This window comes from Hoplias malabaricus, chromosome 5, assembly GCF_029633855.1.
Source record: "Hoplias malabaricus isolate fHopMal1 chromosome 5, fHopMal1.hap1, whole genome shotgun sequence".
NCBI lineage: Eukaryota > Metazoa > Chordata > Actinopteri > Characiformes > Erythrinidae > Hoplias > Hoplias malabaricus.
In genome coordinates, this window is record NC_089804.1 from 45,882,318 (window position 1) to 45,898,915 (window position 16,598).

Here is a 16,598-nt window from a genome sequence, read left to right on the forward strand (position 1 = left end):
GAGTTATTCTTCTTCGAATTAATTTTGAACATTACTTCGAGGGCTCTCAATTAATATATTCCTTCGATGTAATAGACAGACAAATGGAAGGAGGATATAAATATTTTCACATCCCTTTCCTAAACTGAAAATGTATCCTTGAACATATCACACAAGTAAAAGCATTGTTTTTCTTAGAATGAAGCAGCCTGTAAAATGCTTTAAAACATGGCACATTTAGATAAGCATTTTATTAATTCAATTATTTGATCAAAAACAAAGCACAATTATACAATACAATAAAAACAAGGTGCAGTGGCTTCTCCAGTTAACACCTGGGTCCCCATTGTTCTCCAAGAGTTTACCAGTTAAAGGAGAATCGGTGCAAAGTTTAACAAACTAACATCCAATAAAATGACTAAGCATTTCTGTATGAGCAGGTAATGTAAGAACAAACCATAAAACATAACACAGCACTCCATTTCAGGTCATAACCATAAACACATTCAATACTAGAGTTTCTATAAAATTGAAAAAAAAATGACTACATTCTTGTTTAATATGAAGAAGTCCAACACACTGAGGATGTTTAAAGTTCAAAAAACTGCTTGTTCTTGGGCAGCAACCTCACTTGTGTGTACATCCTGAGAGCAGGAAGGGATGAGGGAGACCTCCTCAGTGACAGTCTCCTCACTCAGACTGTCCAACAGTGCACTGAAAGGATTCTCCAGTTGGTCTTCCATGGATATGTAAATGAAGTATAGGAGAGCAGTCACTAAGAGAAAAACAATGATCTGCACCCACAGAGGCACCAGACGCCGCTGGATCTCTCGCTTCTCAAGTGTAGCTGGACTCAGTGGGGTTTCTGGATATTTAAACTGCACAGGGCGACCTGCTGCCCCCTTTATAGGCCGCCTCTTAGTAGCCCTGAAGCACGAGAACATGCATTAAAAGTTTGCACCGTTTGATTTTGTAAATTAAAATTATTCAGAATTCATTTATGTATCAAACTCACATGATTCCAGTTGGTGTTGTAGCAGCATCTGGGAAGAGATCCATCAGAATATCAGTCATTGGCTCCTACAGAGAGATGAAAACTCCAGATAAGCAAATTTATGTGGTTGGGATAAGGGAGAAAAAAAAAAAGATAAAAAAAAAAAAAAAAAAGAAAGGGAGAAAAGAGGAAAAACAACAGCCAACAATGGGAGACAGAGGAGAAAGCAAAACAGAACCTGTAAGTTATCAACTACAGTGAAGAAAGAATATAAATACTGGGTGAAAGTGAAATGCATCGGGTTGAGGGGGGGATTAAAAAAATAAATAAAAAAATAGGCCTTAATGGATCACTCAGGAAGAACTGTTGTAAATTCTGAAAAAAAGTGATGGTGACGAGAAACTGATTGTGCCAAGGTTGACAAAGTGAATAAAGCCCATTTGTCTCTTAAGGGTCTAACTACATCCGCAAGAACACCACAGTGTGAGAACAGAGTTACATCAAAGAAAGCAGAGTTACGGGAGTTGATTTTATTGTGGTAGTTTCTTTCTGATGGTGCGAATACTTAGGGGTCAGATATAGAGATGTATTTGTCATGGTGTTCTTGTTGAGCCGTTGAAGGTCCTTATTTAAAAAAAAAAAAAATTTTTTTTACATCATAAACATAACCCTTCCAAATTCCAAAGACCAATTACTTAATTACTGAACAAGATATAACCTATAAAATGAACTCAGATGTCTGTTTTTAATAGGGTTACTGACCCATTGCACCCTGTTTTCCACAGGTGTCTGGTTACATGTCTTCGCAGTCTCTCCCAGCTGTGACTGAGGACTCAGCTTGTTCTCAATCTGCAGGCCAGACAATGAGCCACATTAGGACTCCCTCATGGAGAAGCAACAAATCCACAACTTCAATAAGTAGTGCAGCATCACCACCCAGAAGTCATTGTTGCTGCCAGAACAAATTCTAAAAGAAATCTCATTTTCATAGAGCAGGGGAAGTGAGTTTATAACAAAACACTGATTCTGATTTTGGGAAAATGTATGCAAAAAATGCAGATCTGTTTCTGTAACACAGTAATATTTTAAAGGGCCATGATAAACAGGAAATATAGGTTACAACACCTAGAGTTCGTTTTATAAACACTGAGGCAATGAAGTCTAAACCTTAATGACATGACCATGACACCATTTATGAATGGACAATTAGTCCATATGTAGTTTATATTTTTGGTATTAAACAATTTCACATATGCATAAATTTAGGAGTTAAAAAGGTGGTGTGTACAGGCTACCAATTAATTCAACACACAAAATGTAATCACCAATTAAAAAAAAACCCTGTATAAATGAGTGTACACAGTTGTACCGCATGGTAGAATTAAGTAACATCCCACCATGCCGTGTAACACACAAGATTGCTAAGTCCAAGTTGAGTTTGATTTGGATCTAAATAAGCGAAAAAGATTTACATGACTTTAAAAGAAAATCCATTTTTATGGCAGATGGCAAGAGCTTCAGTTAAAAACTGTGAAAGTGTCATTTTGAAATAGGAACAGTCACTAAAATGACATCTGCATTTAGATCTACTGGAAGGGAATCTGTAAATGGCAACAGAAATTGTGTTGATAAGCACACATTCAATGACAATGGTGTCTATGGAAAAAAAAAACCCACAAAAGAGCAATGTTCCTCAGGTGCGTGAGAATGTCAGCGAAGCTGACTGTCAGCAAGAATAGGGGTGTTACACTGGGGTTTCAGTGGATTAGCGTCATTACAAAATTTGACAAATTGCCATTACCTTATGATGAAGTTACTTCTATCCTAATAACCAGTAACCAAATCCAGGACGGCACCAACACCCTTCCACAGGGCATAAACACTTACACACATCTCCTCTCTTCCACAATCATATAAACATGAATTAGGTAAAGTCTTGTGGAAGGATAGTGACTCCTTCATCCAACAGTCTATACCAAGACACACTAAAGCTCTTCTGACAGTTTGTGGTGTCCCAGCACCTTAGTCTCTTCTCTGTTCAATAATTTCAGGGAAATTTTATTATGCTTTTAATTCTTCAAATAAGTATTTTTAATATGACTATGCTTGTAAAAGAAAACAAATCCATGAAAGTCCATGAAATATTCATACCATGTTCCAAAGCAATCTTGCTCATTTGCTTTCTTTCTTTAACACACAAACCCACACACATACAAGCACACTTCCCTCCTCGACCAGCTGGGTGATGCTGAAAGACTTGGAGATACTTCGGCTGCTGTCCAATGACCTCTGTTGTTTCTTTCCCTGTAATTCACAGACATCCAATCAGCCACACCTACGAATTAGCAAATGCTCACTCCACACAGGCAAAAAAAGCATTATCATAAAAGATAAAAAAGCAATGAGCATCTGGTACACTTCAATTAAATATTCATGTTTTCACGAAAAGAAACAATTATCCCCATATATAGACTACCAGCTGTGCAAAAATATGGTGCCTCTGTTTACCCAAAAAAAAGTGATTTTACACACTGAAAAACAAACAAAATAAAATGAATTTCTCCTCCAATGAACCTGCTACAACTGAGACCACTGATCAGATATTAATACTGTACCTGTCTCAGAGCAGGGTAAAAGCACTGAGGATAAAATAACTCTTTGCTCTGACTGTACCGCCCCACCTGTGAGTGTACAAAATGAAGCAGAAATTTTGACCAACAGTCCAAATAACCCACCCACAATGTGGTGATAAAATCTGTAATGGAGGAATACAGCTCCACAAAGCATTTAAACCATGTGACTTCCCAAACATTAATAAGTACACCAGACAACCATAATACAGGTAAAAATTATTCATTCATTCATTATCTGTAACCGCTTATCCAGTTCAGGGTCGCGGTGGGTCCAGAGCCTACCTGGAATCATTGGGTGCAAGGCGGGAACACACCCCGGAGGGGGCGCCAGTCCCTCACAGGGCAACACAGACAGGCGCGCACACACTTTTGAGTCACCAATCCACCTACCAACGTGTGTTTTTGGACTGTGAGAGGAAACCGGAGCACCCGGAAGAAAACCCACGGGGATACAGGGAGAACACATCGACTCCTCACAGACAGTCACCCGGAGGAAACCCACACAGACACAGGGAGAAAACACCACACTCCTCACAGACAGTCACCCGGAGCTGGAATCAAAACCACAACCTCCAGGCCCCTGGAGCTGTGTGACTGCGACACTACCTGCTGCGCCACCGTGCCGCCCAAAAATTAAATCCTATTAAATAAGTCTCTCTCATATCAAATTGAGAGTTACTGTTAATTTTCCATTTAAAATCCAGAATCATTTGATTTTTTTTCTTCATCTAGCTGCTGATGTGAACAGTTCCTGCATTCATCTTATTTTTATCTCAATATAATGAATGAAAAATTGTTTGCATTGTTTTAGCTATATAAACATCATTGGAAAAGCCAACAGCTGCTGAAAACAACCAGTCAGCTTAAATAACTGCAAATATGTGATTAAGCAAATAGGTAGCCGATGTGACAGAATGAGTGTGTGTGTGTGTGTGTGTGTGTGTTAGCAGAGAAGGCTAAAGAAAGTGAGAGACATGAAAAGTATGTAGGGAGCAATTTCAGAGTATTTCAATAAATGCTGGGTTTGGGGGAAAAAAAATAGTTCCCTGAGAAACACAAAGCTCTTCATTAAATCAGCCAAAAACCCCATTTAAAGCAGGTGCTTTTTCCTCTTTTACAAAACTTAGTGTAAGGTAGTATATGGTAAATGGGAAAGCAATGATGACATTTCCATCATAAGACAACCTATATCTGACATCAGTCTGAACAGATCCCACTCAAACTGTCCTGCATGTACAAAAGGACAATACTTATGCACCACCTCCATCTCTGGAGAAAGATCTGCTAACAATTTCCTCTGTGCACACAACTCCTTAGTTTCATTTGTGGTGAAGGAATTTGGGCTTAATGTGACTTTTGCACAAATTGCAAACTTTGTGCTATAAAACTTAGGGGTTATCTCTTTAATTTTGCACAATCCACTGAGAAGAGGTGATTCATATGCTAACATTTCAACATGTTTTCAGCAAAGAAAAACAAACAAAATTAACTTTAGATTACAATTAAGTTGGCAGATTTAAGTCACATTATATGTTCTATAGAAGCAAAAGATTCAACAAAAGCAAATGGCATCAATTCAGGTAGCAAACAAAAGCCTTCAATACTGCTGCTAACAAAGAACAGCATTTTCTACTCAATTTTAAAAGGAACTCGAGGTAAAATTTGGGTTTTTTGCTCCAGGGGCTCCCCCTAGTGTCATTAATTTGATAGCACCACATTGAAATCAAAGTGGAGGGAGGAAAGTGATTTCCTACAATTTCTGCATTGCTCAACCCAAATTAGCAATGAAAGAGACTTCTCTGCATTATAGGTCAGTACAGCATTACAATGATTTTAAACTGAAAGTAACTGTATATAAAAGCTCTCCTGTTTTTGGAGCTGAATATGGGAAAGAAAGGTGTATATATAATTTACCAGAAAAAAAGCACAAGTATCCTTTCCTGGTTCTGAAAAAAGCTTTTGTTGTCTAGTTGTCAGTAATGCTGACAATACACTATAGTTGATATTCTTTTATCAATGTTACAGTAACTACAGCATTCATGAATTGCAGCTTACATCACAGTACAGAGTAGCCACCCTTTTGGGGACCTACTCCATACTGAAATATACAACTCAAAAAAAAAAAACTGTGTTATTTAAATTGTTTTGTTCTTTCTTGTAGTATTCATTTAGATGTTAAGTAAATAAATATAAGTATGGACCCCTGACCCACTTATCTGCACCATGTTTGTAAACAGAGCTCTGTTCATCTGTTTCAGTCAGTAGAGAATCTTGAGCTGCGACTCAAATAAGCGACATAATCTCTAAATAGTGCACATCACAGATAGTAAAACTAATACAGACAGTAATTAGACACTCAGTCTACAGGGAAACCTGAACCTTATAGCTCACTAAAAATATTTTTTTGAAATACGACGCACGACATGATTTCACAAACCATTATTTTATGACTGACTGGGGCCTACGGAGTGTGCAGGGAGACATTTGGGATTCAGCCTCGGCTTCGATGCAGCATGGAAACCCCTCTCATTGACCACTTACACTTTCCAAAAGAAGAACTACTTTATTACACTTTAAACAAAACCAGAGCAGACAGTTGTGATAAAATACTTTATCTTCCAAGAATCTGTTCCACTCTCAGAGCACGGTGCCAGCAGGTTCAGATCACTTACACTGTAAACAGGGGTTGTTTATGATCGACAAACAAGGTTTTAATTTTTTTTTCTAGAGCAATATGATGCACAACATCAATGTTTAAGCAATTTTAAGCAATCTACTATTGCACTGGACCGAAATAAGCAAAAATAAAAGGTCTCACTGCAGCTACAGGATCATAAATAATTCAGTAAATCAACAGTCACATCTATGATCCAACCAGCCATAAAACATTTAAAATACAAAGGATCAAGAGTTGTGAGAGTTCTGTAGGAAGATATAAGGGGAGATTATACACACCGTGCTCCCTGTTGCACTTGTCTCAGTGTGGGACACTGACTCTGGTCTGAGCTCTTCAGAACCTGCACAAAAGCACAAATTAACTATTAGATTTTTCTTTGCAACTCAGTATAATTCCCAAATGTTTTCTATCCATTCCTTCAAGGACAACTTTTTTTGTTCTACGCAATGAAATGGTACAGATACCAAAGGTTATTTTATATTAGGTTTTTATATTTGAAGGCTGAATTAACAACCTCTTCCAACTGAAGTAAGCAATATGACATTAGAAATACAACAAAATTGATATATTGATTGAATAGTCCATACCAGACTCCTCCTCATTCTCCTCCTCCTCTTCTTCTTCCTCCTCCTCACTGTCAGAGTACTTTGCAGTATCACAGGTACATGTACCGTTGACTTTAAACTGTGAGGAATGCTCCAACCTCTGCAGCTTCCTCTCATACAAAGCTCTAGTGCTGGCTGCCTCCACAGACATAAGAAACAAAGTGTTTACAGTAAGATTCACATCTGGCTGCAATAACTGAATAATCAATTAGAATGCCCCTGGATGCAAACTTTTACTGACTGTAATAGTGTACTTTTTTTTTTTGCACCACTTTAATTTAGATGATGGGCTTGATGCAATATACCCTAATAATGCATTGCAAATATCCTTACTAAAATGCATTGCCAAAATCTTATGAAGTATATCTTAAATTAGGTCCAACATAGAAAAGGTTTAATGCGCAATGAAGAAGAATGTTTTAGATGTTTTGTCAACAATCAATCAATAAATAAATAAATAAATAAATAGTAAATGTGCACGCCAGTTATTCTGGGTGGGCTGTTGTCCCACCATGAGCCTGAACGGGAAGAAGCGGTTAAAAATAATGCAAGAATAAAAGGTTAAATCAACTATAAAAAGAGCTGACTGTGAAAGATAAAATCACTACTCGTGAGAGAATACATGTGATTTGAAATTAAATAATAATTAATTAATTAAAAAATAAAAATGTATTTAATTTGGTCAGAATACATGTACTAACCTACAATTGGTCCAGGTTTGACGCCATACTGCAGCAATTTTTTTTTTAACTGATCATCAGTTAACAAGCTCAAGTCCATCATGTTGTTCTCCTCTCTTATCTCCTCCTCCTGAGAAGTGAAACACGAATATTCAACATGAGTCAACATGGATTTGACTTGTATAAGTTTAAGCAGTTAAACAGATACAAGGTATGTGCAGTATGCGATATTGTAACTGATACTTAAGTGTATCACAATTAATGACTCCCAAAATTCCTTTTATAAGTAATAGGTGGGGAAAATTAATTGATACGCAGTGAATCAGAGCAGTCTCCTCACATAGAGCTTTATGTTACTCCTAAAATTACAGTCCAAAACAGTTATTGTAGCATCAAAGCCTAAGTATAATTACACAAGTGCTAAACTCACTTTCTCTACATTTTCTAATAAATATGCTTGTTTCCAGAGTGTCAGCATAGAAGCCAAAGTCAAAAAGTTTCATTCTGACCCCAGAGAGGGACCTAGATTGTTCAGCCATGTGTCACAGCACGTTCTCCTCTCGTGTTACGGCAATCTACTGCAGCCGTGGCAAAGAGTTCATATGTGAAAAAGACAGCTGCAGCAACAGCTCCAGTTCTTGAGTCAGGTTTCAGATACATGAAGAAAGTAAAACCTCTAATACTGCAGCAGCCTCTACTTATTAATGGATTTTTAACCACAGCACAATATTCTAGTACATCTGCATTTCAATGTAGGGAGAATGTTAAAAGCAAAAGAATTAAAAGCAACAAAACTTTTAAGACAATATATACATCATGATAGGAATCATTTTTTATTTTCTTCCATTCCTTCCATCAATATACAGCTCATCCAACATTCAAATGACTAGGCCTACATTTTGTATTACAAATCATAGTTGAAAGCGTTGGCCAAACTCTGGGCTGGACAGGAATTTTTTTTTTTTTAAAATATTAAAAATCACAATTTTAACTTTATGATATTGTATCCATAGATAACAACATTTAAATGCCGAGGGGGGCTTATGGACAGCTTATGAACTTGCAATCTGGCATTCTGTGTTCAGGTCTCAGGCTTTTAAAAAAAAAAAAAAAACCCTGTGTGCTGGTTTTTGGTCAAAAAACAATAATAATAATAATAATCACAATACTGGTCAGAAAAATTGCAATATGTTATTCTGGTCCAATCATTCATCCCTGGCTGGGAAGTGTAAGGAACTCACAGTGCTGCTCTGAGTCTGGTCCTCTTCATCACTAGAGAAATCAGCATTGCTTTGATTCCAGATATGTTTCATATAAAGATCCATGTAAACTTGTTTCTTACTTTCTTCAGGAGGCAACTCCACATTATGTGATATTAGTGCCAGCTTCAGTCGCTGTTTGGAAAACTGACTGGGATCCTCTACAAAGACCGGCATATCAAATTTAAAGAGAAGAAAATAATTTTACATACAATTTAATGTAGTGAAGGAGAAGTGGATGTTCTTCTCTCTAGCCCCCAGAAATACACACTTGGAGCTACACTCTGACAGAGCAGCTTCTCAAATTGCAAACAGCCGTGTTATGGTATGGACAACAGGTGGCCACATGCAGACCAGAGAGCAAATACAAGCTAGATACACTATATCTCCGATAGTGTGAAGACACCTGCCCATTAAATGTTTCAATGGTATCAATATGGTGCCCTCCTTGCTACAATAGCAGACACTACTCTTCCTGGATGGTTTTACACAATATTTCTGTGACAAACTGATTGGATTCACCCTTTGGAATATCTGGTAATAATGTTCCATTATTAGTTCTGGATCACAAACCGCCACTCCAACTCAACCCACTCCTCAGAAAGCAGTTTCACTTTCCACATATACATACATACATACATACATACATACATACATACATATATATATATATATATATACACACACACACACACATACTTAAGCCATTTTGGAACCTACATAACTCAGCTGTTTTGCTGTTCCACTGGTCAAATCTGCTACTTGGAACCAGGTATTTGTTTTCAGTCTCTGCCTGCACTAGGTTCCAACCGAGTAGGTACTAAAGCGTGACCCTACAGAGTGCTGATTGGCCAGAGACATGTCAATCACTCATTACAATCCAGCACAAACTCACCACTTGTAAAATTTCTTAAGTTACAGCAGCTTTCACATTTATTTATATAGGGCTCACGACTTTACCTCAAGGGGTTTTGAAGAGGCTTAAATGCTCCTTTGGCCAATGGCCAACGCCAAAACGTGCAACACGGAACACTGATCTGAGAACTGGGGTGCAGAGCGTCCAAAAAACAAAACCACAGTGACAGTTCAAACAACAAATCCCATGATAGCGTTTGAGATTTTTTTTACTAGCACAAAATGCAGTTGTCAGGTTTTACACCAATTGTGACTAGTAACGATTTTATTTTTATATATCAGTAATATTCTTGCTAGTCAAATCCAAATAGTAGAGATCTGAAACTGCACATACTTTAAATGCAGATTACTGAATTAGCATGTTCACTAGTCAGAATTTCATTATGGATCTGAACATTTTATTAGTCAAACTTACAGTGCTTAAGTCTGCAACTGTAGTATTTACTAGTAAAATATTCACTTTAGGCGTCTGTAACTAGAGATTTTGTTTATCAATGTAAACAAATTGCGATATATGACTAAAGATATTACACTAAGGATATATGATCCTGGCATTAAGACTAATCATTACTGAGATCCTGAATATGAGCGTATAAACGTCGCTATGTCATTTTTATGCTAGCAGCTTTCCACTCGCTGTCTGAGAACGGCGAACCGCACCGACTCTGACAGTCATAACGTGACAAACCTGACCGCTGATGTTTTAAGTTGGAAAGGAAAATTAAAATGAAAACTGGGAATCGACATTTTAATGACGCACTTTTTGGGCACAAGTACAACTTTTAGACATCGTAAGTATGAGGATATGTGGGTAAGTGCTTTACGTTCTTTACTACACCGCGGCCAATTAAATGTGCGTTTTCTTCAGTTAATTGAAATCGAAAAAATGAAAAGAAATGTTCGCCGGCGCTGATACAGAGTTGGTTATAGCGGCTTTTTAAATCAGAGTACACGGGAAAGTGTGGCTTATAATTACACCTAAACATTTTTGGCTCAATCTCAAAATAAACTCACCTCACGGTGCGTTACCACTGTCCTCTTAAACAAGATGGAGCTGCTCTTCTTTCGCGCCAATTTGTGCCGCAGAAGAGCGCTCGCTCGCTCGCTCTCTCTCTCTCTCTCTCTCTCTCTCTCTCTTTCTCTTTGTGGGCGGGGACAAGATCCTGAGAAAAACATAGATTAATATCGGTATTTATTCGTTAAGGATAGTTAATCAAGTCATAACTCTCTCTCTGTTCAGGGTTAAGGTAAGGAGGGCCTGGAGCCAACCTTACTCACGCCTGTCTGTGGCCAATTTTGTTCAGCTAATCCACCTAATTAATTATTTCTTTAATTATTTTATTTTTAAGTGTTCACCTGGAGACGCACAGACAGATTTTACTTTGTAACTCAAAGTCCAGTGTTTGTTATTGAACAAGCTGAAATTGCAAGCCACCTCTTGGAAGATTCCTACAAACTCCTTTGTATGTAGAGGACAAACTCTATGCCTAATTATGATGTCACAATGCAAAAAAGCTAATTTTATTTTTTATATTCATTTAAACTTGTACTTTATAATGTTTTTTCTTTTTTTTATGGGATGAATGTAGGAATCTTTGCCAATGGGCAAAGTAATCTAAAGGGCTGAATGATAAATTATTTGGTAAACAGCTATTGCTGTGTGGACACCTGCTTATTTAACTATTCTTCTAAATTAAATATTAATTTCCTACAACATCAACTTCTCTCTTATGGAAGAGTTTTACACTAGATTTTGGAACATTTCTCTGAGGATTTTGGTGCTAATGCTGGTGTGCAGTTTTGGATCACAAACCCAAAGGTATTATATGGAGCTCCATTAGTCCAAAGAACATAGTTGCTACACCTGTGCTTGGGGTTTTATACTTCTCTAGCCAACACCTGGCTTAGAGCCTGGACCTAAAACTCATGTGCAGATACTCAGGAGCATCCCATTTTATTTCAATCTATTCTGTGGAGATTATAACAGCTGCCTGCTATGCTGGAGCATTCGAATGTCCATTCACAGTGGGTGCACGTTAGAACAGCTGAATTTAATGTTGTTGTTTTTTTAAAAAAAAAAAAAATTGTATAGTGTATGAATGTGTTACTGTATTCATTTATACTTTTACATATGTCCATATACACAGTTAAGTCATAGAGTTTACACCTAGACTAAAGATGGTCAAACTATGTTTTTCACAACTCAGCATATTCATGTAACTATATGTTTTTTGTTTTTGGGGGATGGGGTGGCAAATCAATTCAGGCAATCTTCTTTGTTCAAAAAAATTAATTTTAAATGTTGATAGAAAGATATATTTCACCTTTAATTCACCTTATTGATTTGCACTGTGACAAATTTACATACTCCTATTGGACCCTCTATTTAAACGTTCTGAGGGATGTCAGAAATTGATGAATTGGCCAAGTGCCAAATTAAGAGTTAATCTTTGCACTTGTGACTGTATTCATTTTTAAGTCATAGAATAAAAATGTTGGACCTCCACAATTCTGGTTTCTAATTATGAGCAATTTCTAGCATAAATATACCACAAGCAATGTTACGGACAATTATATATAAATATAACTATAAAAGTGTTGTCATAACATAAATTAGGGAAAACATAACAATGTATTTTTTAGAAGGAGGCTAAGATTAAATCCCAGGCATAAACCAGTTTTAGTCTGAAAGGTTCCAATGCAAACAGACAACATAGGAACTGGTGAAGGAGATTAAGGCATTTATTGCTAAACTGTCTACATCCACCATTAAGAGTCTTCTACATTGCTGTAGTCTGAAAGACTGCCTTGCATAAAATGAGTCATACTCCAAGACCTGCATAAAAATTCAGACTGAAGTTTTGACATGATCACTAGGATCATCTCGCGTTGTGGAGAAGTGTACTCTGGTGAGATGAGGGCTATGTGTGGAGGAAACAAGGTGAGGATTTAATCTGAAGGAAATAGTCCCAACTGTGAAGCAGTTATGTAATGTTATGTGGCTGTTTTGATGGGAAAGGCAGTGGTGCATATCAGAAAATAGATGTCATCATGAAGATATGATTATTTTAAACTTCAAAGTGTCAACCCTAAAGCTGAATCTTAGTTGAAAATTAGTCCCTCAGCAGGAACCTGACCCCAAGGTTACATTCCGGTTATCAGGCTGAAGTAACTTTTTTTTGCCTTAAAGAGTCACATATCTGATTTAGTTTCAGGGCAGTGTTGACATGTAAAATATTACTTTTTTTTCCAAATCAGATTTCAGCCACTTTCATATATGTTCCTAGATCATATATGTATCCAGCTATGCTCATCAAACAAATAATTGTGACACAACCCAGATAAAAACAAAGCACAATTTCCACTCTACTCTGTGCATATTTATATTTATAAAAGACTGGACTACTGTTGTTAAATGTGCAATATTACTTTTTATTAATATGCATAATATTCCTTTTATTCGATGTGCCAAATTCTTTTTAATTTAATTTTTTGATTAATAGATGTGTAAACACAGTAATATTGTTGCTCAATTTCACTGTGCAGTGACAAAAAAGGTATCTTATCTCATGCAATGTGAATGTGAGTGGTCAGATCAGATGAATATTTTGTGGTTAAGTATGTGCTTACAACTGTCGTCATCAGCCAGCGCCGGCAGAGATATTCAGGCTGTGTCAAAATGGCTCCAAGTTGCTTACATAGTGTACTGTGCAGGTGATGAAACCTCAGCTTCTGCAAACAAAATAATGCACTAAATGTTAAAGAATTCACACTTGATAGCTTAATATGTTTTAGTTAACAAAACAAAAAAACATGACAGAATTACAGCAGTTTTTTTTTAGGAGGAATTAACTAAAATTCCTGGAAAAATACTGTGAGAAGTATTGAAGCACTTGATTCAATTTAAGCAATTAAAATGCTGAGCTACCAGTTACAAATAAAGTGTAAAATTTGACCCATTGACAATCTGACATTATACATAAATCCTGAAATTAATCTCTTACTTATTAATCTCTTAGTCTCTTATAAAATACATGTTCTAATTTAACTAATGCACAAAAGAAATTGTGACCTTAAGTGAGTGGGATTATGTATGTAAACATCTGGCCTTAACTAATGTGTGTGAATATGAAGATAGGATGAGAACTTCATGGCTGGATAGACTACAGTAAATTACTAGCCTTGCCACAGAATTGAATTGACAACAAAGGAATTGTATAATAGAAAAATGTTAGATTTTTCTTTTTAAACCACTATAAACAGACATTTGCGCCTAAAAGTTGTTTGATTTGAATCTGCCCTGGGGTGAAAACAGTCCCAATTTAATTAGTCTGTGTCCAGAACTGACCAAAGCTTCTTTCCAACAGTGCAAATAAGTCATTGAGACAAGAAAAAATTGCTTTTCATTCTCATTCTTCACACACTCCGGGCTTTGAATTCCATGTGGACTGAATTGTGTTTTGGTTATTCATCAGGCTTATATCTTCCTGATGCATTACTGTGCCCAGCTCCGTGCAAAAGGATTATCCTGTACTACAAGACACTTTAATAGGCTCCTACAGTCCAGAAGGATCTGGCAGCATGAAACGTGCTCAGCATTACAACTGCACTCCTTCTCCCTCATGTCACTGGCAAGTGCAGGCACAGATGCCCCCATCTTCCTCCGCTGTGGTGCATCCCTAGCCTATGAGCTCTGAATCATTCTGATCCGCATTCTCCAAATGTGGCATTTCGCCTTTTGCACAGATTAGAGGGCCATGCTAAGGCTCATCAGCATGCACGGTCCATCCGCATGTTTTCTCTGTTTATTTTTTCCTCTTTGTTTTTTAAATGGCCATATCCGTTCTCCTAGGGAACCATGATGCAAAGTGCAGGCAAACATGCTGCCTCCTTCTCATTCGTTCATCAAAATTCAGATGCAAGGCTGACTGCAAACATACAGTTCAGATAGGTGGCGTAAACATCAGAATGGAAATTTTCTGAACTCTAGCCCGCAGTAAGGTCTTCTCTACACTTAACCATTTAAAATCCTCTAAATAATCAAACCAAATCTCTAGCAAAATACAAAATAAAAAAAAAAATAATAATAATAATAGGCAGATATCCATGTGGGTTTGTGACCCAGTAAGGCAAATAACTGTGATACTGAAGTCCATGAATAATTCATTCATGCAGTTCGTCCCTTGCCGATTTGCCACTCTGTACCTAATGGCTTTGAACCCTACATGACAATATAGAGAAATCACATAGGAATAGAAAGCCATAAGACACAGGAGTGATTCCTGCAGCATTTTATTAAATGCTAACAATAAAACAAAATAGCAATACGTTTTCTTGTATTGAGCCTCTTATTGTGGTGTTTTATCACAGCCGAAAAATATATAAACCGCTAGAGCCAAGTTGCAGGCAATGCAGAAGATTAAAAAACTCACATCAACATGAATAATTAAACAAAAGAAGCAGTATTATTCAGCCTCTTTCTGGCCTGGGAGGATTAAAGTGTTTGTATCTCATTATTCTTTTTAAAATAACTCCTCAGAGAGGGTTCACTGGGTTTTCTTTTTCTTTTTTTTTCCACACCAAGCCACCTCCAAGCTCCTCTTACTGCTTCAGTACTAAGATCTGACTGAAAGTCACTGGCTCCCAGAGGCAATTCAAAACAGCCTTTGATGAAACATGGTAACCATGCCAAAGAATGAAAGGTACAGTGCTAATCAAAAGAGGGGTTTGTAGTTGCCATGGCCTGGTGAATGCTGCAGGGATTACGCAAACATTCATTTTCGATTTGAAGCCAGAACTCTTCTTGACTTTCCGCTTCCGACAATAGGCTTCAAGCTTTACCTCAAAGGCTGCTGCCTCTGGGAGCTCAGTAGATTTAGATAATTAATACCACTGTGTAAACAGTTATAAGCGAATTTGTGGTTAAGAAGTCACGGCAAAAATTTGACAGAAGACTGCTCTTTGGTTATGCACTTGTGTCTCTGATTTGTTTACACAGCCAAATGATGTGAGTTCAGACTGCAGTTGGCATTCAAAATGAATGCAAGAGGGTATGTTTCACTGAGTTGTCTTTACAGGCTTTAAAACTGGGTCAGGGTCTATTCGCACATTTACTGTTGTATTATTTAGCAGCTATTCATGACGCTCCTCTGTGTGTTGTTATCAACACAAATACACTCCTGATATTGTTGTCCAAGTGTGTTTCTCAGCTCTTCAGTTCTGTAGCCTCAGAACTCATCAATTAACCTCTTATCAAAGTACCCATAAAATGCATTTTCTGCTTGGTTGGGACGTCCCTGAAATGAACCTTGCAATATTTATTCATTAATATTGATGGAATACATGACGTCAGAAATCTGTCTAAAAGCTGAATTTCAAAACTGGATCGTCTTTACTGATAAGCAAGCAGAACTGAAGTACACAAATGTATTTACACTGTTTTTGATATGGGCTGCTTGTGTGATCTTAGCATGGCCGTCTGTTGAACTTTTGCCTGTAGCTAATGTTCATCTATTTTTGAGTGGTTTTATAGTGCAGTACGGGCAAAATATTACTTCAGAACACTGTAAAATGGCCGACACTCTAAATACATCATTAAACAGTTAGTAGGCTGTGAATTCAGACACAGCTGTAGTAGGAGAAGGGTATAAAAGTTTAAAGAATCTCAGCTACACTAAGTAATATCTTCTACATTGCAATCTGTTATGTATCTGATAAGACAGAGATGCCCCCAAAATCCAACTGTAATGTTCACATTTTATCCCCTGTACTCCCACATGCATTCAGGCAACAGCTTATTCTGTCTGGTCTCACGCTTTGTGGAAATGAAAATGGATCAACTGCCACAGCCAATTCA

The 16,598-nt window shown here is 37.2% G+C and overlaps 1 protein-coding gene across 9 annotated transcripts; it reads right to left on the reverse strand.

Annotated features, from left to right (window-relative positions):
• Positions 1–215: 215 nt before the first annotated feature.
• Positions 216–10,933, reverse strand: lemd1 (LEM domain containing 1). 9 transcript variants are annotated; one of them, XM_066673113.1, is made up of 10 exons: positions 10,757–10,933; positions 7,590–7,698; positions 6,871–7,023; positions 6,562–6,623; positions 3,589–3,654; positions 3,188–3,277; positions 1,736–1,822; positions 1,493–1,597; positions 995–1,059; positions 216–906 (listed from the first exon to the last, which is right to left on the reverse strand). In XM_066673113.1, the coding sequence occupies exons 1-10, from the start codon at positions 10,916–10,918 to the stop codon at positions 576–578; spliced, it is 1,230 nt and encodes a 409-aa protein (XP_066529210.1). In that variant the 5' UTR covers positions 10,919–10,933; the 3' UTR covers positions 216–575. The 9 variants fall into 9 exon arrangements, with proteins under 9 accessions (XP_066529210.1, XP_066529209.1, XP_066529208.1 ...); XM_066673112.1 differs by lacking the exon at positions 10,757–10,933 and adding an exon at positions 8,810–9,004 and having other exon boundaries at positions 3,200–3,277; XM_066673111.1 differs by lacking the exon at positions 10,757–10,933 and adding an exon at positions 8,810–9,004.
• Positions 10,934–16,598: the final 5,665 nt, after the last annotated feature.